Source organism: Vidua macroura, chromosome 2 (assembly GCF_024509145.1).
Source record: "Vidua macroura isolate BioBank_ID:100142 chromosome 2, ASM2450914v1, whole genome shotgun sequence".
Classification (NCBI taxonomy): Eukaryota; Metazoa; Chordata; class Aves; order Passeriformes; family Viduidae; genus Vidua; species Vidua macroura.
Genome location: NC_071572.1, coordinates 14138297 through 14163551, shown reverse-complemented (window position 1 = coordinate 14163551; position 25255 = coordinate 14138297). Strand labels below are relative to the sequence as shown.

General features: G+C 38.4%; 1 protein-coding gene across 3 annotated transcripts in view; it reads left to right on the top strand.

The window, feature by feature from the left end:
• PHEX (phosphate regulating endopeptidase X-linked) overlaps positions 1-24667 on the top strand; it is a 109372-nt gene extending 84705 nt beyond the window's left edge. For 2 of the 3 annotated variants that reach the window (XM_054002172.1, XM_054002174.1), the window contains exons 15-22: positions 216-274; positions 11442-11496; positions 14603-14670; positions 16028-16158; positions 19067-19132; positions 19248-19352; positions 21061-21137; positions 24330-24667. In XM_054002172.1, coding sequence (XP_053858147.1) covers positions 216-274; positions 11442-11496; positions 14603-14670; positions 16028-16158; positions 19067-19132; positions 19248-19352; positions 21061-21137; positions 24330-24432 — 664 coding nt within the window. In that variant the 3' untranslated portion in view covers positions 24433-24667. Of the gene's footprint in view, positions 1-215; positions 275-1013; positions 1083-11441; positions 11497-14602; positions 14671-16027; positions 16159-19066; positions 19133-19247; positions 19353-21060; positions 21138-24329 lie in introns of all 3 variants that reach the window. The other variant, XM_054002170.1, reaches the window with a different exon arrangement.
• Positions 24668-25255: the final 588 nt, after the last annotated feature.

Genomic DNA, 25255 nt, shown 5'->3' with positions numbered 1-25255 from the left:
GACTGTATGCAGTTAAAGTCATTAAACAATAGATTTCAATGTTCTAGAAGTGTAGGTAGGATGTACTGAAATGGAGAAATACTTAAATTTTAATGTATCTTAAGTCCTTAATGTTTTACTTGCTTCTACTGAGTTCAATTTTTATCTTTGCTCCTTTGATTCATAAAGGTGAATGTCAATGTGCTGACAGACAATTTCTTTTGTTCTTGCTGCAGGTGGTTTACAAGCCCAACTACTGTAAATGCTTTTTATAGTGCATCTACCAACCAGATCAGTGAGTATCTTCCTTCTGAGCCTCCTTATAAAGTGCTTGTTTGGGAATGTAGGTATCAAACTTCAGATAACAGCTGTACTTGTTGTGTTGTTTGTGACTGCAAATTAAAAGTTCAAACCTGATAATTCAGCTGTGAGACTTCAGTGTGTATGTGTGTGTGTTTGTACTCTGTCCATTGTGAATGATAGCTTAAATCACTTTTATTAAAGCCTAATGTTTCTATCTTCTGTTTTCTGTAGCAAAAATGTGTACACACATCTCCATAAATACACAGTGATAGCAGTTTTGTCCTCCAGTATTGACAGATATGTAATGATAAATGTGACTAGAGAAAACTGTGACATAGACTAGGAAACATAAGAAGGTGTATCCAGTGGATTTGTTCAATACCTTCAAGGACAAGGAGTGATATCTGTAGTTAAGTGAAAATTCTTACCTGTATGTGCAGAAATACCTGTGTGATTCTAATCATTGTTACTGGTTGTTTTTAGACAGCATATATTCTAGTGTGGAGATAAATAAGGTAAAAGAGCTGAGTTATTCAATGATGTGTTATGAGTTTGGGTGTTCATTCCTGTTTGCTTTAATGGGGCTTTGAATTGAAATTTTCTAAAATTCTACACCAGGCTTTAAAATTCTATACCAGTCTGTGTGCAACAGTTTTACCTTTACCCTGGCAATTCTCTTTGCTCTTATTAGCTTTGCATGTTAAATTGGCCTTCTTTTTCTGTGCTGTTAGGGTCTGGAAAGTGGCTGCCACTACTTCTGTGGTCTCAGTCCCCAGAGTCAGGACCTCAAAAATTGCTGAGTGATTCCCCCTTTTTCTCCTGAATCTCTTTTGGTTACAGATAGAAAGGCACAAAGATAACATATCACACTGAAGAAGGTACAACAGAGGACTGGTAATTTGAGTCTGCTGGTATTTGCTTCTACCAATTTCTGTAAACAGTTTTGCCTTCAAACCACTCACTTAAATTTTTTTTGTGTCTAAGTGATCCCATTTGTAAAGCATGTCTATTAATTAGGCAGTTCTTTTTATTAAAATTAGTGCTAGATTTAGATAGCTCTGCCTTAATTAGAGGACTGCCATTGTTAGGCAGTCACATTTTTGTTGATCATCTGAGGGAGCACTTGGATGAGGTGGTCACAACTCTGAGGTACCCCTGAAGCATTACAGCTGCTCTTCCTCCAGCCATCACTGCTGCTAGAAAGGCTTTATGTGAGTGGAGAGGAAGCCTGCTCAGAGAAAAATGAGAGCCATTGCTGTTATACCTTCTTTAATATTGGGTTCTTTCAAATTTGAGCAGTGCTCAGCTGTTCCAGCCTCTCTGCCATGGCACATTAGAGAAAACTGCGATGAGAGGCTGGAGCCAGCCACTGAAAACTTTACATTCACTGTGTCTAAAATTAGAGTCAGGAGGCAGAGAATTGTCAAACATAACCCATCAGTCATGGGTGTAGAGGTGATCGTATTTTCTACCATAACTGCTGACCTCGTTCTACTGGCAAGTGACCTGGAAGTTTGGACAGTGCCACTCACTCTCAGTCCTTTCTAGGACTGTTTCAAAGAGGAAAAGGGTTTAGGTGGCTCTTTCTGAACAAAGGCCTCTCATACCTGAGAGAGAGGTACAAATGTAATCATGCTCCAAAAATGATGTGCAACAGGAGGGAGAATTCAGAGAAAGGCACAGTACTGTTTGCCACTGCTGGCTGGTGTGTTTTTATGGGGCAAGAGGCCCTGTGTGATGTGGGAGGAACATTCTCTGGTAGAAGTTGCTGATAAACATTTGACACATCACTACTGATTTCCCATTAATGCTGGTGGGGAAGAGCTGCTACCTTACTGCTTTGCAGCTGTATTTTCAGTAGTAATCTGTACAAAGTTCTGGGGGCTGCTCACATGACACAGGAACTGTGACATTTTTAAAGGCCTAGTTAAATAACAGAAAAAAAGTTCTAGAAACCAGAATAATTTGAGAATAAGAATTAAGCTTGAACTCTAGCAAGTTAGATGTAAAATTATGATAAAGCAAGCCCAGAAAGACTTTGAGGACCAAATTTCTCAGAGCTTAAGAACTAATGCTAAAACCTTTTTGTCAAATTCATTGAGAGAGGAGAGTCTCTAAGGCATAAAAATAAGATCATTCTTTGCATTGAAAGAGTTTGGGAAGTTCTAATTCTGGAGCTTTTACTTGTGAGAGGTTAGTCCCGGAAACTGTTTAAAATTTAGTGTCAATAGAAGGGACTTTAGAAGAAATTCATACAAGGAACTGTGACAAATATAAGGACCAGATAATATTCTCCCAGGTATTTTAAAGGAACTTAGACAAAAATTTTCCAAACAACCAGCTTTGATGTATAGCCTATGGCTTATAGTGGCCTCAGCACAGGAAGAATAGGTGTGACAAGTATCAAATTACCTATTTTTCAAAAGACAATTCAGAGGGATCTACATAGCAAGTCATTTTAGCCTTTATATGAAGGAATCTGGTTGTGACCACAACATGATTGAATAGATAAGCATATGATATAACAGTGAAGAGTGAACATGAGAATGTGAGATGTTTCTTGCTTTTTCTTTTAGAAAAAGTCATGCTTTCTTAATCTACTAGAGGTTTTTTTTTTTTTTTTTAATTCAGAAAGCAAGTAAGTATGCTTGATACGATCATATCATTTTTTTCCACAGAACACTTTTGATGAGGTTCTTTCCCAATACTAATAATTGAAAGTTGTCATGGGACAAGTAAGAAGATCATTTCATAAATTAATGGCTGATTAGAGATAAGAAAAGGAGGTAGAAGCCAATTACTTGCTGGCAAATAGTTGAAGGGGTGTGTTAAGAAGATCTGTGCTACTCACTGCATTAGCAGATGAACTGAAAAGAGGGTGTTCTGTTCTGCACAAAAGAACAGAGGGATATAAACTCAGTCCAGGAGGACAGTTCCCTCTGCTGCTGCCTGCTGGAAGGTAGGAATATGTGCTAGCAGAAGAATTACCTCACAGGTAGTTACCTGAAACTCTTTCCCTTCACATCTACAACTGATCACTCCTGTAACTGAGTGAATGGACCAGATATCCTCTTCATCTGCTTGAGTGCCCCTGCTCTTCAGTGAGCAAACTGGACTTTAGTATGTAATAAGGGCCATATATTTTTGCTCTTTATAAGTGAGTTTACTAAGAAGAATTTGAGAAATAAGAATTTTAAAATGCATAATAGAATTTGATTATGGAAAGTAGTTTCTACATGAACTGGAAAATCCGCGGTTCCAAAATTTGATTCTAAAAATTAGTTTGGAAATGGAAATGTACTGTGTGACGATATCAACAAAACTACAGCAACTCCAAACTTGATTAGTCACTGGAAGCTTCTTGAAAAAGTTTAGAGAAAAAGAAACATCAGTGCCTTGACCCATGGATTCTGAAAAGGAGCAATCATCAGGTGCCTGCACAAGGGAAGGGGAATGTGGATGTCCTGAGCACTTCTGAGCTTTAGGCAGCTGCTTTTGCTTTCTGTGCTCAGAGCACAGGGAGGTCTCTGACACTCTTGATGGAAGGATCACAAATTCTTCTCTCGCTGTAATCTGTATCACTGACATAAATATTGGAATATCCAATGTAATCTCCATATACAGGCAGGATGTTAGTGTTTTTAACTTGACTACTCAGTTACTTGGAAGAAAAGGTCTTGTTTCACTAAAAGAGAAAATTAATAGAGAATAGAAACTAGATGATTTTAAAAATTATTAGATTTGGGAGAATTTAGCAAATCTTGCATATGCAGTAGATGTACCAAATTTCGATGTCTTTTAGTGCAAACACTTTCGTGTTTGGTATTACTTTGTTTCATTTTCATTACTAAACTATTGATAGTTTGAATGATTCTGTTAATATCTGCAAAGGAGAAATAAGTAGCTGCATCAAGGTGAGATGTGCTGCAAAGAGCAGAGTTAAAAAATATGTTACATATAATTTATCTTAATATTATACAAGTTTACTCCTGATGTTTGTTTTATTTACTTATTTGTTTTATTTATTTATGATGTGAGTTTTATTTATTTATTTCCTCTTTTTCCATAATTCAAAGTGTCTTAGATGAACCAATGTGCATGTTTATAATGGTTGTTAATAATTTTTTAATCCTAGTTTGGATAGTTTTTCAATTTTCTGTGCATTTGCTCGTCAATTTCCCCTTTAATTATAGGTACTTAACAAGGACAACAGGTATGTGTTATTGCCTTTACAGTCTCAAAATGTATCTAAGTACACTTCATATCATCTAAGCAGCATGAATACTATCTTTTTAATTATCATAATTGGAACACCAAAAACAATTTCTAAAGGATTAGTTTATTTTAATGCACTCTAGAGCAGTCAACAAATATATGCTGAAAATAGACACAAGTGGTGATGAAAGTGTGCTAGCATATTTCTGTTCAAGAAAAGCTTTTATTTCATTGCAGCACTAAAATATTGGCCTTTGAATATGTTAAGGATAAAAGTGAACTGTTCATCAGACATTTGGTGTGATTAGGTTTTTTTTTTTTCAAAGTGTAAATATGTATGCCTCTAGAATATATAAAAATAGTCACATCTGTGGGCTGTGAACGGTAATGAAAGGGAGATTTACAGTGAACTGAGGCAAATATAAGCAATGAACTCATGAGGTGTAAGCTTGAATAGATGTACTGGATAATTAATGTTGATATTATCTCTCTAAGTTTATATCCATGCTCCTTCTAAGTCATTTGTGCTGTTACTGCAGTTCTCTAGAGAAAGTCAAGAGGCCTCTTTAGAGAGAGGCCTCAATACATGTTACAGAAAGCAGATATGATCTACAACAGAATTTAAAAACTTCATTCAAATTAGCATCCACAGAGAAAACCGATGAGAGCTCATATTAGCCAATAAGTATCATCTTTACAGGAAGCGTCACGCAGATGTTGACGCTGGCAGCTCACTGATGCTGGGAGTTGCAAGGGAGAACTCTTATCTTGCCTGGAGCTAGGGAAATGCTGGCAAACAGCACCTGGTGCATGGCCAGGGCAGGATGAAGGGAATGTGCACAGGACATTTTCTCTACCCTTAAGAACTGGATTATTTGGAAGGTTATTAATGAAGTAATTTCAAGTGTGCCATTAGTTTCCTGGAAGTTAATGAACATAACAGATCTGGACTGAACACTTTCTGAGCCCTGTTATTAAATAAGCTCTAAGTGTCTTAAGTGAGCCCTCGTTTTCAGTTTTCCTGATTTACTAAAGACCACTATTCTCTTTTATTTAACCATGGTGCATGATCCTTACCTCCATTCTTTATTTTTTCTTCCGAAAATTCCTATCTATGAGTGTATAAAATAGAAGAACTTGTACTTTGTTCTTCTCCCCATAGCCCCCATTCCCTCACCCCAGGGAATCCACTGAGGCTTTTTCCTCATAAAATAAAGATTTAAGTTTCTTGTAAAACAGATGCTTTCACATTTCCTACTCCCTTAGCAGACAGTATTTCTTGGCACCTTACAAACCACGTCATGTTTCTCCTCATGTTGCCCCATTGAGGTTGGTAAACACCAGGTTCTCTCTTTTTCATGAGTAGAAAAAAGCCTCTTGTCAGGTGAAGGAGAAACTGAGCCAAGAATTGAAGCAGAGGCTGCAGAGTCCTCTGCTTTAAGACCATTACTTCCCTGTATCTATTTAATGAATTTATTCACTGAGCTCTTAATAAAATTAAGCTTTGTGTTCATGCACTACATGGAACAGTTACTGTGCCTTACACAACTGATATTTTCTGTCCTTGCACAATATTTGTTTTCTGTTCTCTTTGTCCACAGGATAAAACTTGAAATAAGGTGTATGATTCAGGTCCATGTAATGACAGACATTGGTCTCTGTCACCTACATATGGATGCTCAGAGCTGTCTGGGTGTCTCAAAGAGTCTGAAAGCAATGTGGTTTTTCTCATGTGTTTTATCTGAGATAAAACTTGCAGGAGCCCCTTGCCAATGAGACTGACAGCTAGACCCCAAACATCAAAACCACCACTGGGATGAGATTCAGTAGTCAAAACAGAAGTCTGTGGAACCATTTTAAACAAATGTATCCTGCCCTTTGGGCTATTTTTAGACAACTAACCAACATCCCAGCTGTCTTCACATTTAATTCCTTATGTGAATTTAGTATTCTTTGATTACTGACCAGCAGTTAGTCTTCTGCTTATATCTTATCCCTTTAAAACTCTACATCTGAATTCATTCAGTGAATGAATGTGGCTTTAAAAAACATGTTAGAGCTTTTGAACACATCTGAGAACTGTCAGCACACCAAGTGGCAGAGTACCCTGTATATCAAACAGTTTAGCTCAGCTATCTCCCATATCTGTTACTTATCCATGGGATTCACTAGCCTGTCAGAAGTTGCTTAAAACAAACCAACCTCATTATTGGAATTTGTAAATGCACTAACTTGGAATAAGGCTTTTCCTTGCTCAGTTAAAAACGTCATGTAATATAACTGAATAATGTAAGTGAACTATACAAATTGAATTCATATTTAGACTTGAGCTGCAAATTTCCTCATGATTTGGTGAGTCTTCTCATGTGCTTTTGGTTTAGTTTATCCATTATTGCGCTGTATTTTTTCAGGGAATTATCAGATCAAATGCAATTATTTGTGTCTTCTTGGTAAACTAGCAATATTATACTGAGGTAAGGGTATTCATCTGCAAAGTGTGTATAATAATACCATGAAGGTATTAGCTAGTAAATGGATTTATTAATGGCAGTAAAGCCCCTGCAAAACTGAAGAAAAAGAAAACACCTTCAAATTTTAAATACATTCTGACAAACTTTACAGCACTTTGCTGGAGAGAGATGCTGAAAATGACATCACGGATAAAAATGAAGATAGAAACCTTTAATTACATTAAAAGTAGTCTTTTGCAGGCAAAGTTCTGTCAGAGCTTCGAGATCAGCATAAATTCAGCGTGAAATATTTGAAGTAAGCCAGATGTTGGCTCCACTGCTTGAAGTGCCCCTGCATTCCAGAGCAGTTGGGTGACTAAGGGGAAAGCTGAACAGTCACTGCCCAAGACACAGGGCTTTGGAAAGCCAAAAGCCCCCCTGGAGATGAATCTGGCAAGGGATGTGAAGAAACGTTTCTGCAAGTGTAGCTGCAGCAGCAGCAAGTTGAAGGAAAATGTAGTGCTGAGTGAGGGCAGGGGACCTGGTAACAGAGGAGATTTACCCTTCGTGGAGGAGGAGTAGGTTAGGGAATATTTGAAAACACTGGGCAAGCACAAGCCCATGGGCTCTGTCAGGGTGCACCTACAAGCTCACAACATCATTATGAGGCCACTCCTGGTAATCTTTGAAAGGTTATGGTGACTGCGGGAGGTTCCTGAGGACTGGAAGGAAGCAAATGTCACTCTTATCTTCAAGAAGGAAGATCTAGGGAATTACAAGCCAGGCTCACAACAGGCTCACAACAGTCCCTGTGTACATGATAAAGTAAATCCTAGAAACAGTTTCTCTGACCAGCTTCCTACATTGAGATTACTAGCTCAGTGGAGGAAGAGAGAGATGTGAATATGATTTATTCTTTAGAAAGAATTTCTGCACTGTCTCCCCTAACATGCTCAAATACAAACTGCTGAAGAATTGGCCACTCGAGCAGATGGTCAGATGCGCTGAAAATTTCTTGAACTGCTGGGCTTAAAGGGCTGTGCTCAGAACAGCTGGTCCCTAGCATGGTGGGACCAGTGGCACAAAGTCCGTCTTGAGGGTGATCTAGCCTGGCTGTCCCACCTTGCCACCAGTAAGATGCATGGATGTAGGGTCCCAGTGCTGTTTTGTGACAGCCTGAACTCTGCTCTCCACAGAGCAGTGCTCTTGTGATGTGTGCTACCAGTGCCCATCTCAGAATGATGGTGCAGCACAGTGGCATTGCTCCAAATTTAGGTAGGTTTTAAGAAGGTAGTCAAAGCACATTCTGCAAGTCCAGGTCCTGATAGCAGATTGATTTGTGTGGGATCTGTATTAAGATAACACAGTTCTCTTTTTGTGTGCTGTTGGTGAGTAATGGCCTTGGATGTGGACTCTGGGCCTGCATTTGTAATCTAGTCTATAAAGAGAGAGACTGTCAGCCTGTACCTCTCTTTTGGGGCTGTGTAGAGGGAGGAAGCTTTAAAAGATGCACAACACAGGCTAAATTTGTGGTCAAGTGTTAACTCAAAATACATTCCCACTGCCTGTATCTATTCCTTAAGATGTGAAATTCCCTGAAGTCTGTCTTACTCCTTCAGATCTGTCCTTTGCCTGCTTGAAATCCAGTGAAATAGTCCAATAGAAATAATCCCATTAGTATTTATTGCATCTGCAGCCTACTATGAGCTCTCTGAGTTTTTCATTAATTCTTTTAGGTGCAATATGCCAAGCAAAAAAAGAAACAGGCTTCACAGGAGAATTGCCTAAATCAAGGGATTCAAATCGGCACAAAATAAGAAACTGTCTGGTGATCAATCTCATGTTACAATTTCAAGGACATTCTAGGTATAGGACATTGTTATACTTGATCCCCCAAGGATGATGTAGTTGTTGCTTGCCTGAAGGAGACATTGCATAAAAAGCATTGTCAGCTCTTAATGTGTTCCTTGTACTGTTGGAATAGTGGACAAGCACCCTCAGTCCCTCAGCGCTGCTGACCTCTGGAGAATGGGACCCATTTGCTTTTCTAGCTCACCAAGAATCACTTTCAGACCTAGATTTTTCTTTATTACCAAAAAACAAACAAACAAACAAAACCAACAAAACCACAAAAACATGCACCCCCCCAAACAAAGCAAAACCAAACAACTCCTACTGGTGATAATGTATTCCAGTTACCTGAGGTTTTCTGAAATGTGTAGTACATTCTACTGGCCTCTGACTCTGCTTTGGCCTGAAAATACTTCCTGAGCTTCCCTTAGTGCAAACTACAGAGGTGTTTTCATGCATGTCCAGAAGCAGAAACCACTCCTTCAACCAGCACTTTGCTCAGTCATATCTAACCTAAAATGGATCCCGACTCTGAGTAAAATAATTACCAACCTGTTGTACAGATTCAGCATTGGAGCTTCCTACCATTCATGCACATTGACTTGTTCAGTGAAACTATCTCATGGCTTAACTCACAGCTGACGGTGTTTCAGCAGTGTTCTATGAAGACATAGAATAAGCCTGAGTGAAGATTTGCACCTAATTTGCTGTAAATAATGTATATTACCTCTACTGCAGACAAGAGCAAACTCACTACAAGTTTATACCTGGAAGAAATAATGGCAGCTCCTTAAAAGATCTGGATAGCCTCTTGATGCAGTGACAGGCACCCAGGACTGTGTGATCATTAAACATGATTTGTGGGGTGACTGTGCTACCTTGGTTCATACTGCCTTCAGTATGGGCTCATTTGTTCATTTTGGCCACAGTTCCTCTCCTCTGCTGTTGTGGGGATAGGATCACTTAGAGTTAGCAGAGCCTAAGCTTTCCAAAACCTTTTCTGAGTTTCAGTGTTTGGAGGGAACCAGTTCAAACTAGATTTTCAGCTCTGAACACAGCTCTTAAGGCCTAACAAACAATTTTCATCAAGTTGTATGAGTGTACCATTGCTGCTTAAAATGTTCAAAACATGCATAATAAATAATCTTCTCTATGCACTGGGAGGCAAGGAGAGTTAGATCAGTAAAACTTTGTCCTTGACATTGGTAAAATTGTGGTTTGCAGTGCTGGAAAAGAAAATTATATTGTGCTTGAAACAATAAAACAACATCTGGAGAAGTAAGAAAAAAAACCCCAGACAACACTCAGAAAATAAGTTTGAAGCTCACCCTTTTTATAAGCTAATTGCAGATAGGGAATGATGGCAGCCATGGAAGAGCAACAGAAAAAAGCAGCTGGGCGGGCCAGGAGGACATGCCTTGTGCCACATCACTTGGAATGAATTACACTCAGCATACTGGGTTTGGTTTGGGTTTTTTGGTTTGTTGGGTTTTTTGTTTTCTTTTTTTTTTTTTTCATTTGAAAGTAAGTTTTTAAAGACTTTGTAAGGAAAAGACAAAGGTCTTGCCTAACAACTTATCTCAGATATAAAGAAATCCATAGCCAAACTATCAACAAAAAACTGAATAGTGTTAGAATCAAATGAATATGGTTTTTGTATAGTTCTGGGTATTCTGGTGATTTCTTGCAGACCCATAGGGTAAAGAAAAGTTCCTGGGAAAACAAGTGAGTCACTTGAGGAAATATTCTTCCTCAACAAGGTGATGACCATGTGGGTAAACCTTCTAAGCAGGTGTGTACCTGTGCTTTATAGATGAGAGTTTGTGACACAAGACAGTAAATTTGGGCCTGGAAGGATGGCACTTTTCACCACCACATAAGAACTTTGACCATGGGTGTATGTTTTATTTAGCAATTATTTGGGCTGTTAAACTTTTACCATGTTCAGTTCCCCTGTCTTTAGTATCCTGGCACCAAAATGTCACTCTGGAATTAAAAATAAACCTGTGACTTTGAATTTGAGGAACAATTTTGATTCCTATGTGAAACATCAGTAGCTCATCACTCACCAGAATGTCTCCATTGCTGTATTTTTGGCAACTGCTTAGTCTACCAGAAGCAGGCAGCTAATATCCGTAGCTAGGCTAACCCTACAGCCTAATCTACAGTTTTCCCTTACAGAAGTGCCTAAGTATGTTGATTTACTTCTATTTTTCATAGACTAAATAGAATCAGGCTTATATTTTACCATTTTCATATTTCTTGCTTCCCTGAAGCCTCACTAAGCTAACAGTATTTTAATTCTTATTGCACTTTACCTATGTATTGTCTATTGATCAGTCAGCACATCTGAGGATAATCCAGTACCCTTCATAGGAAGCATGAGGTGTGTTTTTCACAGGAACACATGCATTTACTCAGACCTGCTTGTGACAGGATCTCTGCTGCCTCTCATTCTGCCACATGGGGGAAAGCGCCCCTCGAAAAACCTTCTGAAACCAATCAAATGAGGTCATAAAATCTAAACCCTTGGGCATTGTGACACTATTCAGCTGTATTCAATTGACCTCACCATTTTTTTCTGTTTTTGTTTGTTTGTTTGTTTGTTTGTGTTTTTGTTTGTTTGTTTGTTTTTAATTGCAGGATTCCCAGCAGGAGAACTTCAAAAGCCTTTCTTTTGGGGAGCAGAGTATCCTAGGTAAGTAGTGCACAAGGGAACCTCATTCACCTAGAAGTGAGGAATAACAGGGAAAGATACTGCAAACACATAGAGACAAAGAAGAGATTGTGGAGAAGAAGGCTGTGGTGCTGAAGGCAACTGAAAGGTAGCCCCTAGGAAAATTGTGTTGTCCTGATGTAGGGCAAACTTAGTCCTTGGGTTGTGTGTTCTCTCCTGCTGTATCCTGCTTTTGCCTCTGGAAGGGCTGACTTTGAGAAGTGCTGCTTTGTGTGATATTTTCTTACCCTTGGGAGCCGTATGTGTTGCTGTTGTCTTAAACTGATGACTGATTTCTCACAGGAATTGCTAATTAAGTGCACCCAAGTGGAAGAGTTTCAATGCTATAGCATGCAGATGTAGCAGTGTGCACATGGCAGGTATTAAAAGGAATTGTAAATCAGATAACTAACACCTCCTGAATAGAAGAGAATACCCGGAGAAGCCAATTATTATCAGTGTATTGTTCACTTTCTGCTAATATCTAAGATTAGCAGTGGGCCCTTGTCTGTGCCTGTCAAGGTGCATGAGAATATCTTCATGTGCATAAGCGATTGCCTGAGACTGCCTGAGCAGGCCCATGTGCCAGTGTAGCTGAGGAAGGGTAATTATAGGTCACATACATTAAATTTTGAAAAATCACTGCTTTTGTGCAGTTCAATAGCTTTCTATTTTAGGACAGGATAAGACCATGAAAAATTTCTGGCGGCAGTTTCTGAAAGATATTTTGCAGTTATATAAAGCCAGTTACTGGTGAAACATATCCTTAATAAATCATTGTGAAAAAAAAAAAAATCAAACTTTTCGAACATTTTGTTTTTGCCATCATCCAGCCTGGATTGTGTCCTTGTAAACAGGAAATTTGGCAATATATGTTCAATTTATGAACAAATTAATTTGCATTCAAAAGAATTCTTGTGGGCCAGGTGACTTTGTAAGTGGTAATTGGGGATAGAAGAAAGTCCTTTCTTGTTAAGGTGAACTCATTTTCTGTTACAGTTATTGCAGACCAGCTTTGCTTTCTGAACGGATTTCTCTGTATTCTGACCTTCTACCATAGTGATAAAACTGTGTTTCTTTCAAAATATTATACTTCGCTCATTTCTCTTCCTTAAAGGTTACCTTAGCTAAAATTGGTTTTGCTTGAGTACGTATCAAAATGTAATTTAGTAAACAAATGTAGCTGGTTTATATCAGACAACAGATTGCTTTTGTCCTTGAAATATTCTGTATGTTTTCTATCTGCTTAGAAGAAACACTACATGGCATTGGAACAGATAAACCATCAAGAAGTCACCAGTGCTTTCTGAAAAACTAATTTAGCAAATATTTGACATTTAGTGGCATTTTAGTGTCCAGTTCCAGCACAACCACCAAAATCCAGTTTCATCTATTTGCAGAAAGCAAAGCTTAGTTATCATTTTTACATCTCAGTATATTAAATAAAATAACACTCAAATGCCACCATTCACAATTGTCAGTGTCTTCAGTGCCATATAAATTGAGACTTCAAACTACCTGACCTCATAGCTTCCTTACAGTTCTGAGCCTCCCCAGTCCCAGAAAGTTCCCCTTTAATATGGTATCTGCTGGGCTGCATCTAACCCTTCCATCTCTGTCCAACTGTGCCCAGAAGTGAAAAGCATGAACAGAACTGGGAAAATTTCTGGAAAATATGTTGTTGAGCTGGACAAAATTTGTTGGGGTTCACAGATTCAAAGGCCAAAATTCACTGCAACCTTAACCCCATCTTTTGGAGCTAAGGAGAGCCCCAAGGAGCCAGAGTGCCAGAAAACCAGACTGTTCTTTGTCCCTGCCACTCATGGTGACAAAGAACCTTAGAAGAAAAATAAGATGCATTTTGTAACAGGGTTTGTATCTTCTAGTTCTCTTTACATGTTTTGTGCCATTATTTTTATACTTCTCTAGCTGCAAAAGATCCTGTATAACCCCTTTACTTCAGATATGGAAAACAAGTCTTACACAGTGCATTTATTAGGGGTAATTATCACTGGGTGCTACACAAGATTACAAACTTGTCACACAAAAGGATGGTATTTCCATTGTTGAAACATATAATTTTAACCTGCATTTTTTTGAGATGGTTTGTAACAGTACTTAGCCCAACAGTACTTGGGCTAAAAAGCATTAGGGGAGATTTTAACACATGCAAAGTACCATTCAGGAAAGCAAAAAACAAAGTGAAGGATTTTCACGGGAGCAGAGGGAATTAAATGATATAATAGTTTTTGGGCGTGACTGAGATGAGCAATTAGTGCACTATGGATCGTTAAGTCCAATAATATGTTATTTCAAAACCCTCTGCCTTTCTTCTATTTCAATACAATGTCTTAGAAATACTATAAGCTACTTTGAAGTATAGCATCTCAATTACTGAAATAATTAAAATCACAAAAAGCAACTCAACTCAAATGAAAGATACACTGAGTAAATCACCTACCCCCATGATACTCACTGCATTTGGTATAAAAAAGCCCTGAGCTTTTCCCTCTTTCATCCCTATTTCTCCAAAAAGCATGCTTATTGGGATATAATAAGGAAGATATAATTAATTGTCAGTCAGGAATACAAAGTATTTCTTTTTACTCTGTTTCCCAGGTGCCTTAGATCTTACTGTGCATCATGTCCTATTCCAGGGCAGGTGCAAGGGAATTATATGACCTTTCTTTTTAAAACTGAATGGAGATCTGTTAATGCTTTACAAAAGGTAGTCATTGTTTCAGAGTAGTTACAGCTATAACTTTGTCCTGTTCCTAGTCAGAATATTCAGAATTCAGTCAGCTGAAGGAGGGTGGAGCTTATATGATGCTGGTAAGGGATTTGGTTGGAAGAGTGAACTATCACAATGCTTTCAAAGTTTTAGATTAATTGTTACTTTTAAGCAAGAATTTAGCATCAAGATTTTCAATGTCTTTAAGTCAAAATTGTGTAGGTCTGAATTTTAGACCCATATCTCCTGCCTCTTCAGCCTATTTTTAAATCAATAATAATCTTTGCTGAGGTCTCTTGTCCTTTAATGTTCATGACTGTGAGCATTTTCTGAGGAAACTGCTTCTTTGTGTTACAGGTCATTAAGTTATGGTGCCATAGGAGTGATTGTTGGCCATGAGTTTACTCATGGATTTGATAGCAATGGTGAGTATTTGACTGCACTTTGATAACTTTTTTATTTACAGAGTTGACAGATTAGAAAGCTGACTTGTACATGCTGTAGCATTTTTATTGTTTTGGTTTTATTAATGTGCTGAGTTGTGTGAAAAAAATTATAAACTTTTATTTATTAGATTTATTTACATGGAATCATGCTTGTCTGAATTGGATTTTATTTGATAAGAAATACCACAAGTTTTATTCTTTCTGTTTGTCTTGAATGAAAACTAAATCAGCAGCAGATTCTGAAAGTCCTAACAGGGCCAGGGGGGAGTGGGAAGGACAAAGGTATAGTTTCTGATTGATAAAAATTACTAAAAAAACTTTTCATTTCAGGTTTGACATTTTTCAAAAGATAATTGCAAAAGTTTTAAAATACAATACTGTTACAAGAGTGGTACAGAAAAGGTGTTGCAAAATATTAAAATTAAATTAAAAAAAAAAAGAGAGACAGGAAAAAAAGTAGTCATAAAATATCAATACAATTGTCCTGACAAACTGGGTGTAGTGGGGCATTGCCACTAGGTTTGGCTGTCTCAGCAAAGTGCTTTTAAAAACTGAGCTCCTGAGAGAAAGTTAGGGGAGAGGGGGGAGGAGGGAGGTGCAGGCAGAAAGAAACTTGAACCTCCTCCTCTAGGGAGTAATTTTGAGTTTGCTTATGTTGTGTAATATCGAATACCATAAAAAAAAAAAAACCAAAAAACCCTGGTATCCTGTTCACACTGCTCTACAACACTTTGTGTCAGCAACCACTCCAGAATGGAGACATTTTTCTTCAGAAATGCCCACCTTGTGTAGGTGAGCATCTGATCTCCACCTTGTCTCCTGCCAATCAGAAAGGAACCTAAAGCTTGATTCCCTAAGCAGACCCCTCCTTGCCAGGGTCTTACCTTCCAAATACAGAAATAAATACATCTCTAGGGAATTTATCACCTTGTGGAAACTTTAGAAGTTTGCATGAAATGGATTTGTTTCCTGATCAGGTGAAGAATTAATTATAAATTAGTTATCATCACATTAACAGAATGAAAGACATATGGTCTGAGGATAAAAAATGCAATTATACTTGCAAGAAAGCTAAGTGCCTCTTACACTACGTAATTATAAAATGTGCTATAGAATTCATTAGTTATTACTATATTTTTCTGCAAATGGAAATTATAACAATAAATAGAATGCCAGCTTTTCACTGCTGACTTGAGTGGGGTCAAGAATTTGCTCATTGATCCTATCCATGAGAACACTCACATGAGAACATTCACCTCTCATTTCTGTGATAGATTCCTAAACCATAAAAGTTTTTTCCTGCAGAAACATTGGTTTTCTTTCTTTCCTTTTTGAGGTCGGAAATATGACAAAAATGGAAATTTAGACCCTTGGTGGACAACTGACTCTGAAGAAAAATTTAAAGAGAAAACAAAATGCATGATTAATCAATACAACAACTACTACTGGAAGCAAGCTGGCTTACATGTATGTAAACCACCAGTGACTGAAAACAGTGGTACATGAGGAATTTGGGTTGTTCTGCTTTTTTACCTTTTATTTATCTTTTTATAAATTCCAACATATTGGAATATTAAACTACCAACTTCATTTCTCACAAGAAATGATTTTTTGAGGTGAATAATTGTGTTAAAAATTGTCTGTCAGGTTTGATTAGTCCAGTCAAATACCAATACCCACACTCTGGTGACAGGGTTAAACCATTTCTCTCCATCACATCTTTTTGGAATCAGAGGAAGAGGATGAAGCCACTCAGCAGGGTTGGTCTAATTATTGTGAGCATGTTAAATGTCTTCTGAAGATGAAGTCTCTAATGAAAACTGAGCAGTCACTCTTTTAGAAAGATTATAATAGCATGTTTTATAGATTCCTTTAACAATTCTGCCTGTTATTTATTGCAGCTATGAAATGGATGCATAAGCCCTACTTTATTTCAGATTCAACTCTTGCTATCTCTTCCATGTGTGCACACAGACCCCATTTGTATGTTTAATCAAGGGAACATGGCAGCGGTAGCTCCTAGAAAAGGATTGAGAAAGTGCAAGGGAATTGTTTTTGTTTCATTGTGTATCAAAGGTATGGGTTTCCCTGAAGATGTGTACATTCATATACGTGTCCAAAATGAGGGTAAACAGGATATGTCCAGACCTTCAGAAATGAATAGCTGAAATTCCAGTGATGTTGTCTGGGGCATGATTTTAATCTTAGTTTTCAGAATAAAACACATACTCCAGTCCCCACTCAATTCTATCACCTTTACCTACATTTTAGAAATACTAGTACATCTTCACCTTTTATGAATAGTGAGGCCCCATGAAATTCTTATCAACAACTCTAGCACTTTTCCCAGGCTTGTTTGTACTGATCTCAGAGATAACAAAGCCATATTGTGGTCCAGTCTGAAATCCAGCAACTCAGACTTGAAATATTTAATAATAAGTAGGACAAAAACCGTCATTACAAAAATGCCACTCAAAGAAGATCCTTAAAACCTTCCCCAAGGATGTGGCTGAGCTCTTCCCATGCCTCTGCCATTGGCTTGGCCATCCCCTTTACCTTTTGCACTGTCTCTTGAGATGAGGTAGGTCTGAATTTCTTCCCAGTGTAGATACTGCCTTTGAAGTCCATGGGCTTATTAGAGAGATCCTGTTACCCACAGCTTTGTCATCCCATTCCTTCTATATCCACAGGATAACCAAAACCACTTTTTAGATGATAGAAGATTTTTCCGATTTTCTGCTATATTTTAAAGCTTTTGTTTGAAGAGTTATGCAAGCAAAGACCTTTTTTATTATCATTTTGGCCTGTCATTTACATCAGTACTCTGCAGGTTTTTTACCCCTGTATGAATATTTTTCATGGATCAAGGAACCTATTTATTCTTCTTCCTTCTCATTTGGTATACAATAAAATTGTCTCCAGAAAAGAAACCTAATGAAAGGAAAAGTGGATATAGATATAGCTTCAGAGTGCAATAATCACATAAAGTCACCTCATCAAATAAAGGGCTTATCATGGTCCGTGATACCTGCCACAAACTCTCTGGGCAGAGTAGTCTCAAATACCTGATCCACAGCTGCCTGAGATCAGCAGAAAGAATTCTTCCACTTTTTAGCTGCCCTGTGGCCCTGTGCCACTGTTAGGTTACTCTGATCTTGTGCTCTAAGTCAGTCTCCCTCACAAGCCCAATGAAACTAAAATGTGTGAGCAGGAAGGCCAAGGGAAAAGGCAGCTGTGTGCATGTCTGTTCCCTGGTGTCCCAGCACCTTTTGTCCTAAAAGCTTCTCTCTCACGTCCATCTCCACCCTCCTGAGGGCAGGGGAGAGCTGACAGGAAAGGGTTGCCCTTTCCTCTGTGGCTCCCATCTTTCCTGTAACATTGTAGCCAAGGCATCAAGTAAGATGTCCTGAGTCCAATCTGGATGCTCATCTGCACTGAGTGTGGGGCTTTGCACAAGTTCCTGGCCATTCCCTTGAATTTTCCCCTCATTTGCCATCCTGAAACTGAGTCCTGATGCCAACCCCACTGTACTGATCCCTGTGGCACGGGAGAGCTGATGGCTGCAGCCAGCACTGCCCTTCAGAGCCCTGCTCAAAACCATGCCCAACTATCTTCCTTATTCGAGACACAGGAGAGAGTAAAATTGCTTAATTACAAACACAGTTGGAAACACAAGGACCTATGTAGGCTGGGTGAGTAGAGATAATGCTACTTCAACAGAACTTAGGATTTCTTTGTAATGGTACTGCACTTGGTAATGCCAGGAGACCAGTTTCCTCACAAAGTTTATATAGTGTAGTTTCCCACAATACATTCTTGTTGCTATTGCTCCTGTTCTTGGAAGCAATAACCAGGAGAAGCAACAGGAATCTCCTTTGCAGATATTTTTAGAGCACTGAATATACTACCAATTTTGATTCTGTCTCTGACAGCTATTTTTAATTACACTTATTTATGTTATGACTTAGAAGGTATTTTAGCATCCCAGCAGCATATTAAGAGTTATGTAGAGAAATAAATATAGCCTTTTAGATAAAAATTTAAGAGGCTACTGGATGTTACATGTCACCAGATATAAACAGTCCTTAGGGGAAAATTACTGACATGCAGCTCAAAGATCAGGGACTGGATTCTTAAGTGCATTCTATCTACTGTATTTTGTGCTACAGAGATCTATGACCAGAGCCAGGATAACTCATCACAGAAAATAGTTTACTGGCAGTATTCACATGGAAACCCAGTTTTCTTAACCAAAGTTGGTTGAAATTGACTGAGGTGTTCTTGCCTTGTTTTACTTTTCCCCCTCGTTTTGAAGTTGATCAAGTAGGAAGTTCAGAAATGGGTCAAATGACTGATGTTCTTTCATTCTGCCAAGGTGAAAGGGAAGAGAACTTTGGCAGAAAACATTGCAGATAATGGAGGTTTGCGAGAAGCTTTCAGGGTAAGTAGATGGAAAATATCTCAAATATCATATTACTAAAAAAATAATTAAAAAAAAAAAAAGCTGTGGTTCTCTTCATGTTGCTGAAAGGCACTTTGTATCTCTTTCTTATCAGGCATACAGGAAATGGATTACAGAAAAGAGGGGAGGAGAAGAAGAGCCTTTACTGCCAGGCCTTGACTTCACACATAACCAGCTTTTCTTTCTGAGTTATGCTCATGTGAGTAGTACAAATGTGTTTCAAATCCCCAACTATGAACTTGAACAATGTGCAGTGCAGAGATGAACTTTCTAGTTTTCAACAATCTGCATCACCAAAACACAAATTTTGAGAGTATAAGCAGAGACTTCTCCCACAATTATTATTTCCTTCTCTTTCCCTCTTTGTCCTCAACTACCCAGAAGTGCTGAAATTATTCTTGGCTTTGCACAGTGTTGTCACAGCAACTTTCTTTCTTCTTTCTGCTTCCCTGCACTAAAAGGGTCTTCCAGCATGTATTGACTCCTCAGTCTCCTTCAATTTGAACTCACACCACTTGTTACTATGTACATTGTTCAAGGAAACTAAGCAGCAATGAAGAAAGTCTTAGTTTATTTTTTCCCCATCTGTTCACTAAATATGCTGTGACAAAACTTTGATAAGGGATATGAGTTTTCTTGAGAAAACATAGAAAGAGAAAGGATCAGAAATTATTTATTTGGATAAACAAATTTGGGCTACATGAGAAGTAAAAGGCTATAAAACTTTGCCACCAGTTGAAGGAATTAATCATCTCAAACTGAAAAAACAGGACTCAGTGCAACCAGTCCTGGCTGAAAATAATTTCTCTGCTGAGAGTTAGTGTAGCAGTCTATGGGCCTATGGCTGTTTCAGTTTTATTATATTAAACAAACAAAATATTCCACTGTCTTTGTTCATGCTAAATTAAGTTTCACCTCAAGTCAGTTTTTCTCCAAGAAAATTTTGAAGCTATGGTGAACATCTGGGGGTTTTACAGGACCACTGCAGAAATCGTATGTCCAGTGGTCACTCACAGGGAGAGCACATGCACAGTGAGAGCAGTGTTTGTCAGGTACCCTCAAGCTCAGTCTATTTCCACAAAGCTCAAGACACTCAACAGACTTACTTAAAATGTCAGAACTGTGTTCAGCCAGACAAAATTGCACTGAAGTCCACAGGAATCCTATGGGAAATCTGGCTTAAAGGATTTTTTTGATAGGAACATTTGATGTAGAGAATTAGGTAAGGTAGGGGCAGTTTAAGGGAGGTTTTTCATGCAATGGACACAGCGTAAGAGGGATTATTCAGTTGTGCAAATGTTCTATGTACCCTGTTTTTTGGTCAGTTATGATTGGGTTAAGTATCATATCAGGAACAGGGAATTGGGGACCACTGATGGAAATGTGGAAGATGTGTAGTTTCAAAAGCAACTGACATTCCAACATGGCATAAATATATCAGGTAATATAGCAGCAATTCTAGAGATGATGAGCATCATTTTGTGTGCCTTTTATACACATTACATAGTTTTGAGACCAAGAAGTATGTTTGTTAATTATTAAGGTGTGAGATGCTGCAGAACAAGCTGAAAGACAAGCTACCATTATAGAGAACTTCAAAAAAAGAAGTAAAGTGACTGCGATTAGATGATGTGAAAGAGTGTGTAGAGAAAAACAGTGGGTGGACACTGGATCCATTAAGGGATTTAAAAAACAAGAGAATATACCAAGAGAAAACTGCAGATTGGCAAAGGTGAAACAAAGCAGGAATTTATGGTGTCTTTCTGTTTTATGCATTCTATAAGTAACAGACATCTTAAGAACAGTGACATTGCATTTTGCTGTACATAAAAAAGTAATCACAGATAATGTGCTTTTTTCTGTTCTTTTTACTTTTTTTTTTTTTTTTCTTTATTTTATTTTATTAGGTAAGATGCAACTCCTTTAGACCAGAATCTGCAAGGGAGCAAATATATACCGGAGCTCACAGCCCTCCTCAGTTCAGGTAGTGCAAATATGGTATTTCCTCAGTGTACACACAGAATCAATCACTGCAGAACAGAAGTGCAAAAATATAGCATTTTAAGAGGGGCTTAAGAGCAAACACAAAATTGGACTGTGCTCTTGGTTTAGATGGAAATTGAACTGGTTTTATTAGCTTATCTTTCACTATTATAAATGCTCTTCTGTGAAATTGAGGAGCTTGCATCTACCTTCAAAAGCATTTGAACCAGAACACACTCTGATCCCTGTGATTCCTGTAATCATGGCTTGAGTACCTAAAATGCCTCATCTGTCACTTTCTTTCCCTAAGCAATTCTAGTTTAGAAAACAGTGAATATAATGAGGGTCCTTGATTTAATCTGTCTGAGTTCATTAAAAGCTCCTAAGTCTCAACCTTGAATTACATTGATAATGCAAATCAAAACGTGTCCAGTGAGTTCAGTTCAGGACCAAACTCTTTCACTGGCCCTCAAGTGACACTTCGCTTGAAGGAGCTGTGGCAGTCCAGCCATGACAGAGGGACACTGTCCTTGCCAGAAGGCCTCCCACAGGCTCCTGTAGCCACAGACACTCATGAACTCCCTGTCATGGGAAGGGAGGAAGTTTTTGAGACTAAATAGGAATTAGGAAGCCAGAGTTCATTTTTCTGCTTCTTCACCAAGAACATGTTGGTTTCGTTGGGATTCATGTTGGTTGCATTTACTTAACTAAGAATTCTGCGTTTGCCCTTGGTCAAGTACTACATTACCTCTTTATTTGGACAAAATTCACACAATACAATGGATTATTTACCTTCTAGAGAATCCTACCACTTTCTGTTGACTAAAAGAGTGTTATACCAGCTAGTGAGGGTAAAAGTAACGCAGTATGCAAATCTGTGTGCCTATTAATATTGAAAATACGTCATGGCAATGAGGACAGGAGCATCAGGTTGACCTTCAGCCTACAGAGATGTTATTTTCATAATTCCTACCCATGTTAAGATTTTGGTAAAATAACCATCTGTTGTCTTTTAAAATCCTCAGGTTTATTTACCTATATGTATATTTATATTCTGAATTGTTTCATAGCTACATTCCCATGAGATGGTGATACACATGGAACTCTAGGGATAGAGTATTTATTAGGAAAACTCCTGAAGGCATCAGGCTATGAAAGAAAATTTTAGAGAAGTTTAGTTTAATTTGAGATCTAGAAAATATAGACAAAACTTTTTCTTAGTTTTTGTGTGAGATACGGAGAACTGGCTTCTGTTTCAGAACTGAAGAAAAGCAGTGGTGCTTGTCTTCTTGCAAATCATATCAGCTGGGCTAAAAAATTATCTTCTCTATTTCTCCCAACTTGGTTTCATTTATGTCCCAAGACCGTTATAAGCATAATTGCAATACAGGTAGCTCCAACACTGACAGCTCTTTCTGTGCAAAAAGCTCAAACAACCCTTTAAAAAGTAATTATAAAAGGTAACAATAGAAATTATAGAAATGAACAACACATGTCTTGAGCGCAGGTGTGTGCAGCTGAACTACTTACACTGGTTTCTCTTCAAAGTCAAAAAGGAAATGTTATTTTAGAAGTTAATATATATATAAATGATCTTTCAGCAGTTAATAAGTTTAAATTACTTAGACTCTGCAAGTACATCTTTCTATTGATTACCAAGGGAGGCCAGTGTGACCTGCTCAAGGAAAGGTGTCTCTACTATAATTCAATGGGATGAAATCCAGACACTCCACTCTGATTTCAGTTAATGTGTGGCAAAATCAAACCATGGGTAGAAAAGTGGCGTGCATGCACACATAAAGATTTTTTCACTGGATAAATTCCGGGTTTACTTGGTTTTAATTGGCAGATTTTCAGTATTAGCATGTGTCTTTGCTATTTTTGAATGCCAATTTCAGACTGAAATCCCTGGCATGGCAGGCAGAACTCCCACCAACATCAGCAGCAGCTCTGCATGACCAACTCTTGCTGTTACAGGCCCTGAATATGTATCTGCATATCTGTATTTTTTTTTTTTTTTACAGTAAAGCTGCATATCTTATTTGAAGCCTAACCTAATTTGGTACTCTTCCATACAAAACTGACCTTTAGGCATTTTTGTGCCAGATGACTACAAATTTTCTTACTCACAGAAAGTCTAATCAATGTAATAAGAATATTTTCTACCATGCTGAGCTACACTGAGAAGCTGATTGTCTGCACTATAGAAAAATGCCTCCTTGCTGCATAACAAAGGCAAGGTATACAATTAATATCACAGTTGATATTTTTCTGCTTTTAACTCAGAAAACTCTTTAATACCATTACAAGTTTCAGGTTAGTAAATCCCAAGATGGTTAAAAGCATAGGAAAAAAACAGCAAACAACACAATTTCAATCTAGCAAAGGTAAAATAATAGTTTCTGACTGCATCAAGTAATGCAGACGTGAAAGCAGGAGCCAAGGATGACTACATGCAAAGACCAAGCTCTTCCCCTGTGCCTGAGGGTGCCAGTCTGGAATGCAGACACATTGTCCAGCTTGTGTCAGGCAGGGATGTGCTGCTCTTTCACTATCACACCACCTGTGGCAGAAGCAAGAGAGCTTGGGAGCTGCTCAGGGCAGAAGGCTCAGAAAATATATTTCCAAAATACCAGAGGAGTTGAGATGCTCACAGGTGCAAGGCTGAGCTGCCCAACAAGAGCCTCCAAAGTCCCAGGGACCCAGTGTGTGTGGGTGTGGATGTGTGTGGGTGGGCAGAGCGTGCTGTTAAGAGAATCTGGAGCCTCATGAAACCACTGCCAGCACAACCTCACTGCCAGCACCCAGTGTGTGCTTGCATCCTCCTGCCTGCTGCACTGCAGCTGTCTGGCAGGGCTGGGAGAAGAATCCACCGTGCACAGCTACTGCTGATCTCCCACCTGTGCTGCTAAGGGTTACATTAGAAAATTGTTCTAAAGGACACAGTGTCACAAAATGCATTTGTTTTTCATCGAGTTTCTAGCAAAGCAAGATGTTTCTCAAAGCATGAAACAATATTTGCTTCATATTAACTTTAAATGGGAGCCCTTCTCCTGAATCTTTTAGTTTTATTGTGGAAAAAAATCATATGAAAGCCTGAAAATTCAGCCTGAAGTGAAAACACTGAAACACTTGCAGACCTGTAGTGTTTGACAAAAGGCAACCTGCATGTCAATCACTTTTCTCTTTGCAGAGTAATCGGAGCCATGAGCAACTTTGAAGAGTTCCGTAAAGCGTTCAATTGCGCCGCGAACACGACGATGAACCGCGGGGCAGAGTCCTGCCGGCTGTGGTAGCTGCCCCTTCCAGCTCTTCTCTCAGGGGGAGGCTGCAATGTGAACTGCTCTAGCCCACTGCCAGGGTTTCAGAATGATGGTCTGAAATATGGAGAGGTGTTACTTCAAATGCATCTTCCTTATCCGTGCATGGATCTGATCATTCCTTATTTAGAACCTAGAAACATTCCAAATAGAAGAGCTTTTCTTTAAGTATAATAATAAAAAGTAACTCCTTAAAAACTCCATAAAATTACTCCGGCTCATCTGCAGTTGCACTGCTGTTGATGGATAACTGCCATTATCAATTCTAATTCCTGATTTATAGTTGAGCAAGACATAAATGCTAAAATCCAGTTTTAATCTATTGCTCTGCAGGGGTTCTATGCAGAATGCTCCCACAGTAAAATTTATTCTTTCTGGATGAAGAAATTCACGAGACCAGCTATAAAGCCAGCTCTGATCTGCCATGTGATACTGCATTTCATAACTTAAGCTGTCACAGCCCAGCATGCCATAAATGATGTTGCATGATGTAAAGACACAAGACTTTATATAAGTTCAGTTTAATATGTCAGATTAGTGCCTCTGGTTTTGGAACAGTTTCAAGCTGAGAAAGTACTTCATAGTATTCATCTGTAGGACTAAAACACAAAGGATACTTGTCAGATCGTGGCTTCTTCTAATTTTAGAACAGCTTATGATAAAAATCAATGTATGGTGAAAATCAGAGGCTTTCAGAGGGGATTCCCAGCACCACGATACTCATAAATATTTCAGCATTTATTCTGGTTTATAGTGTAGGCAGTTTTTTCCCAGGGAATGGTTTTTACCTTGTGCTGAA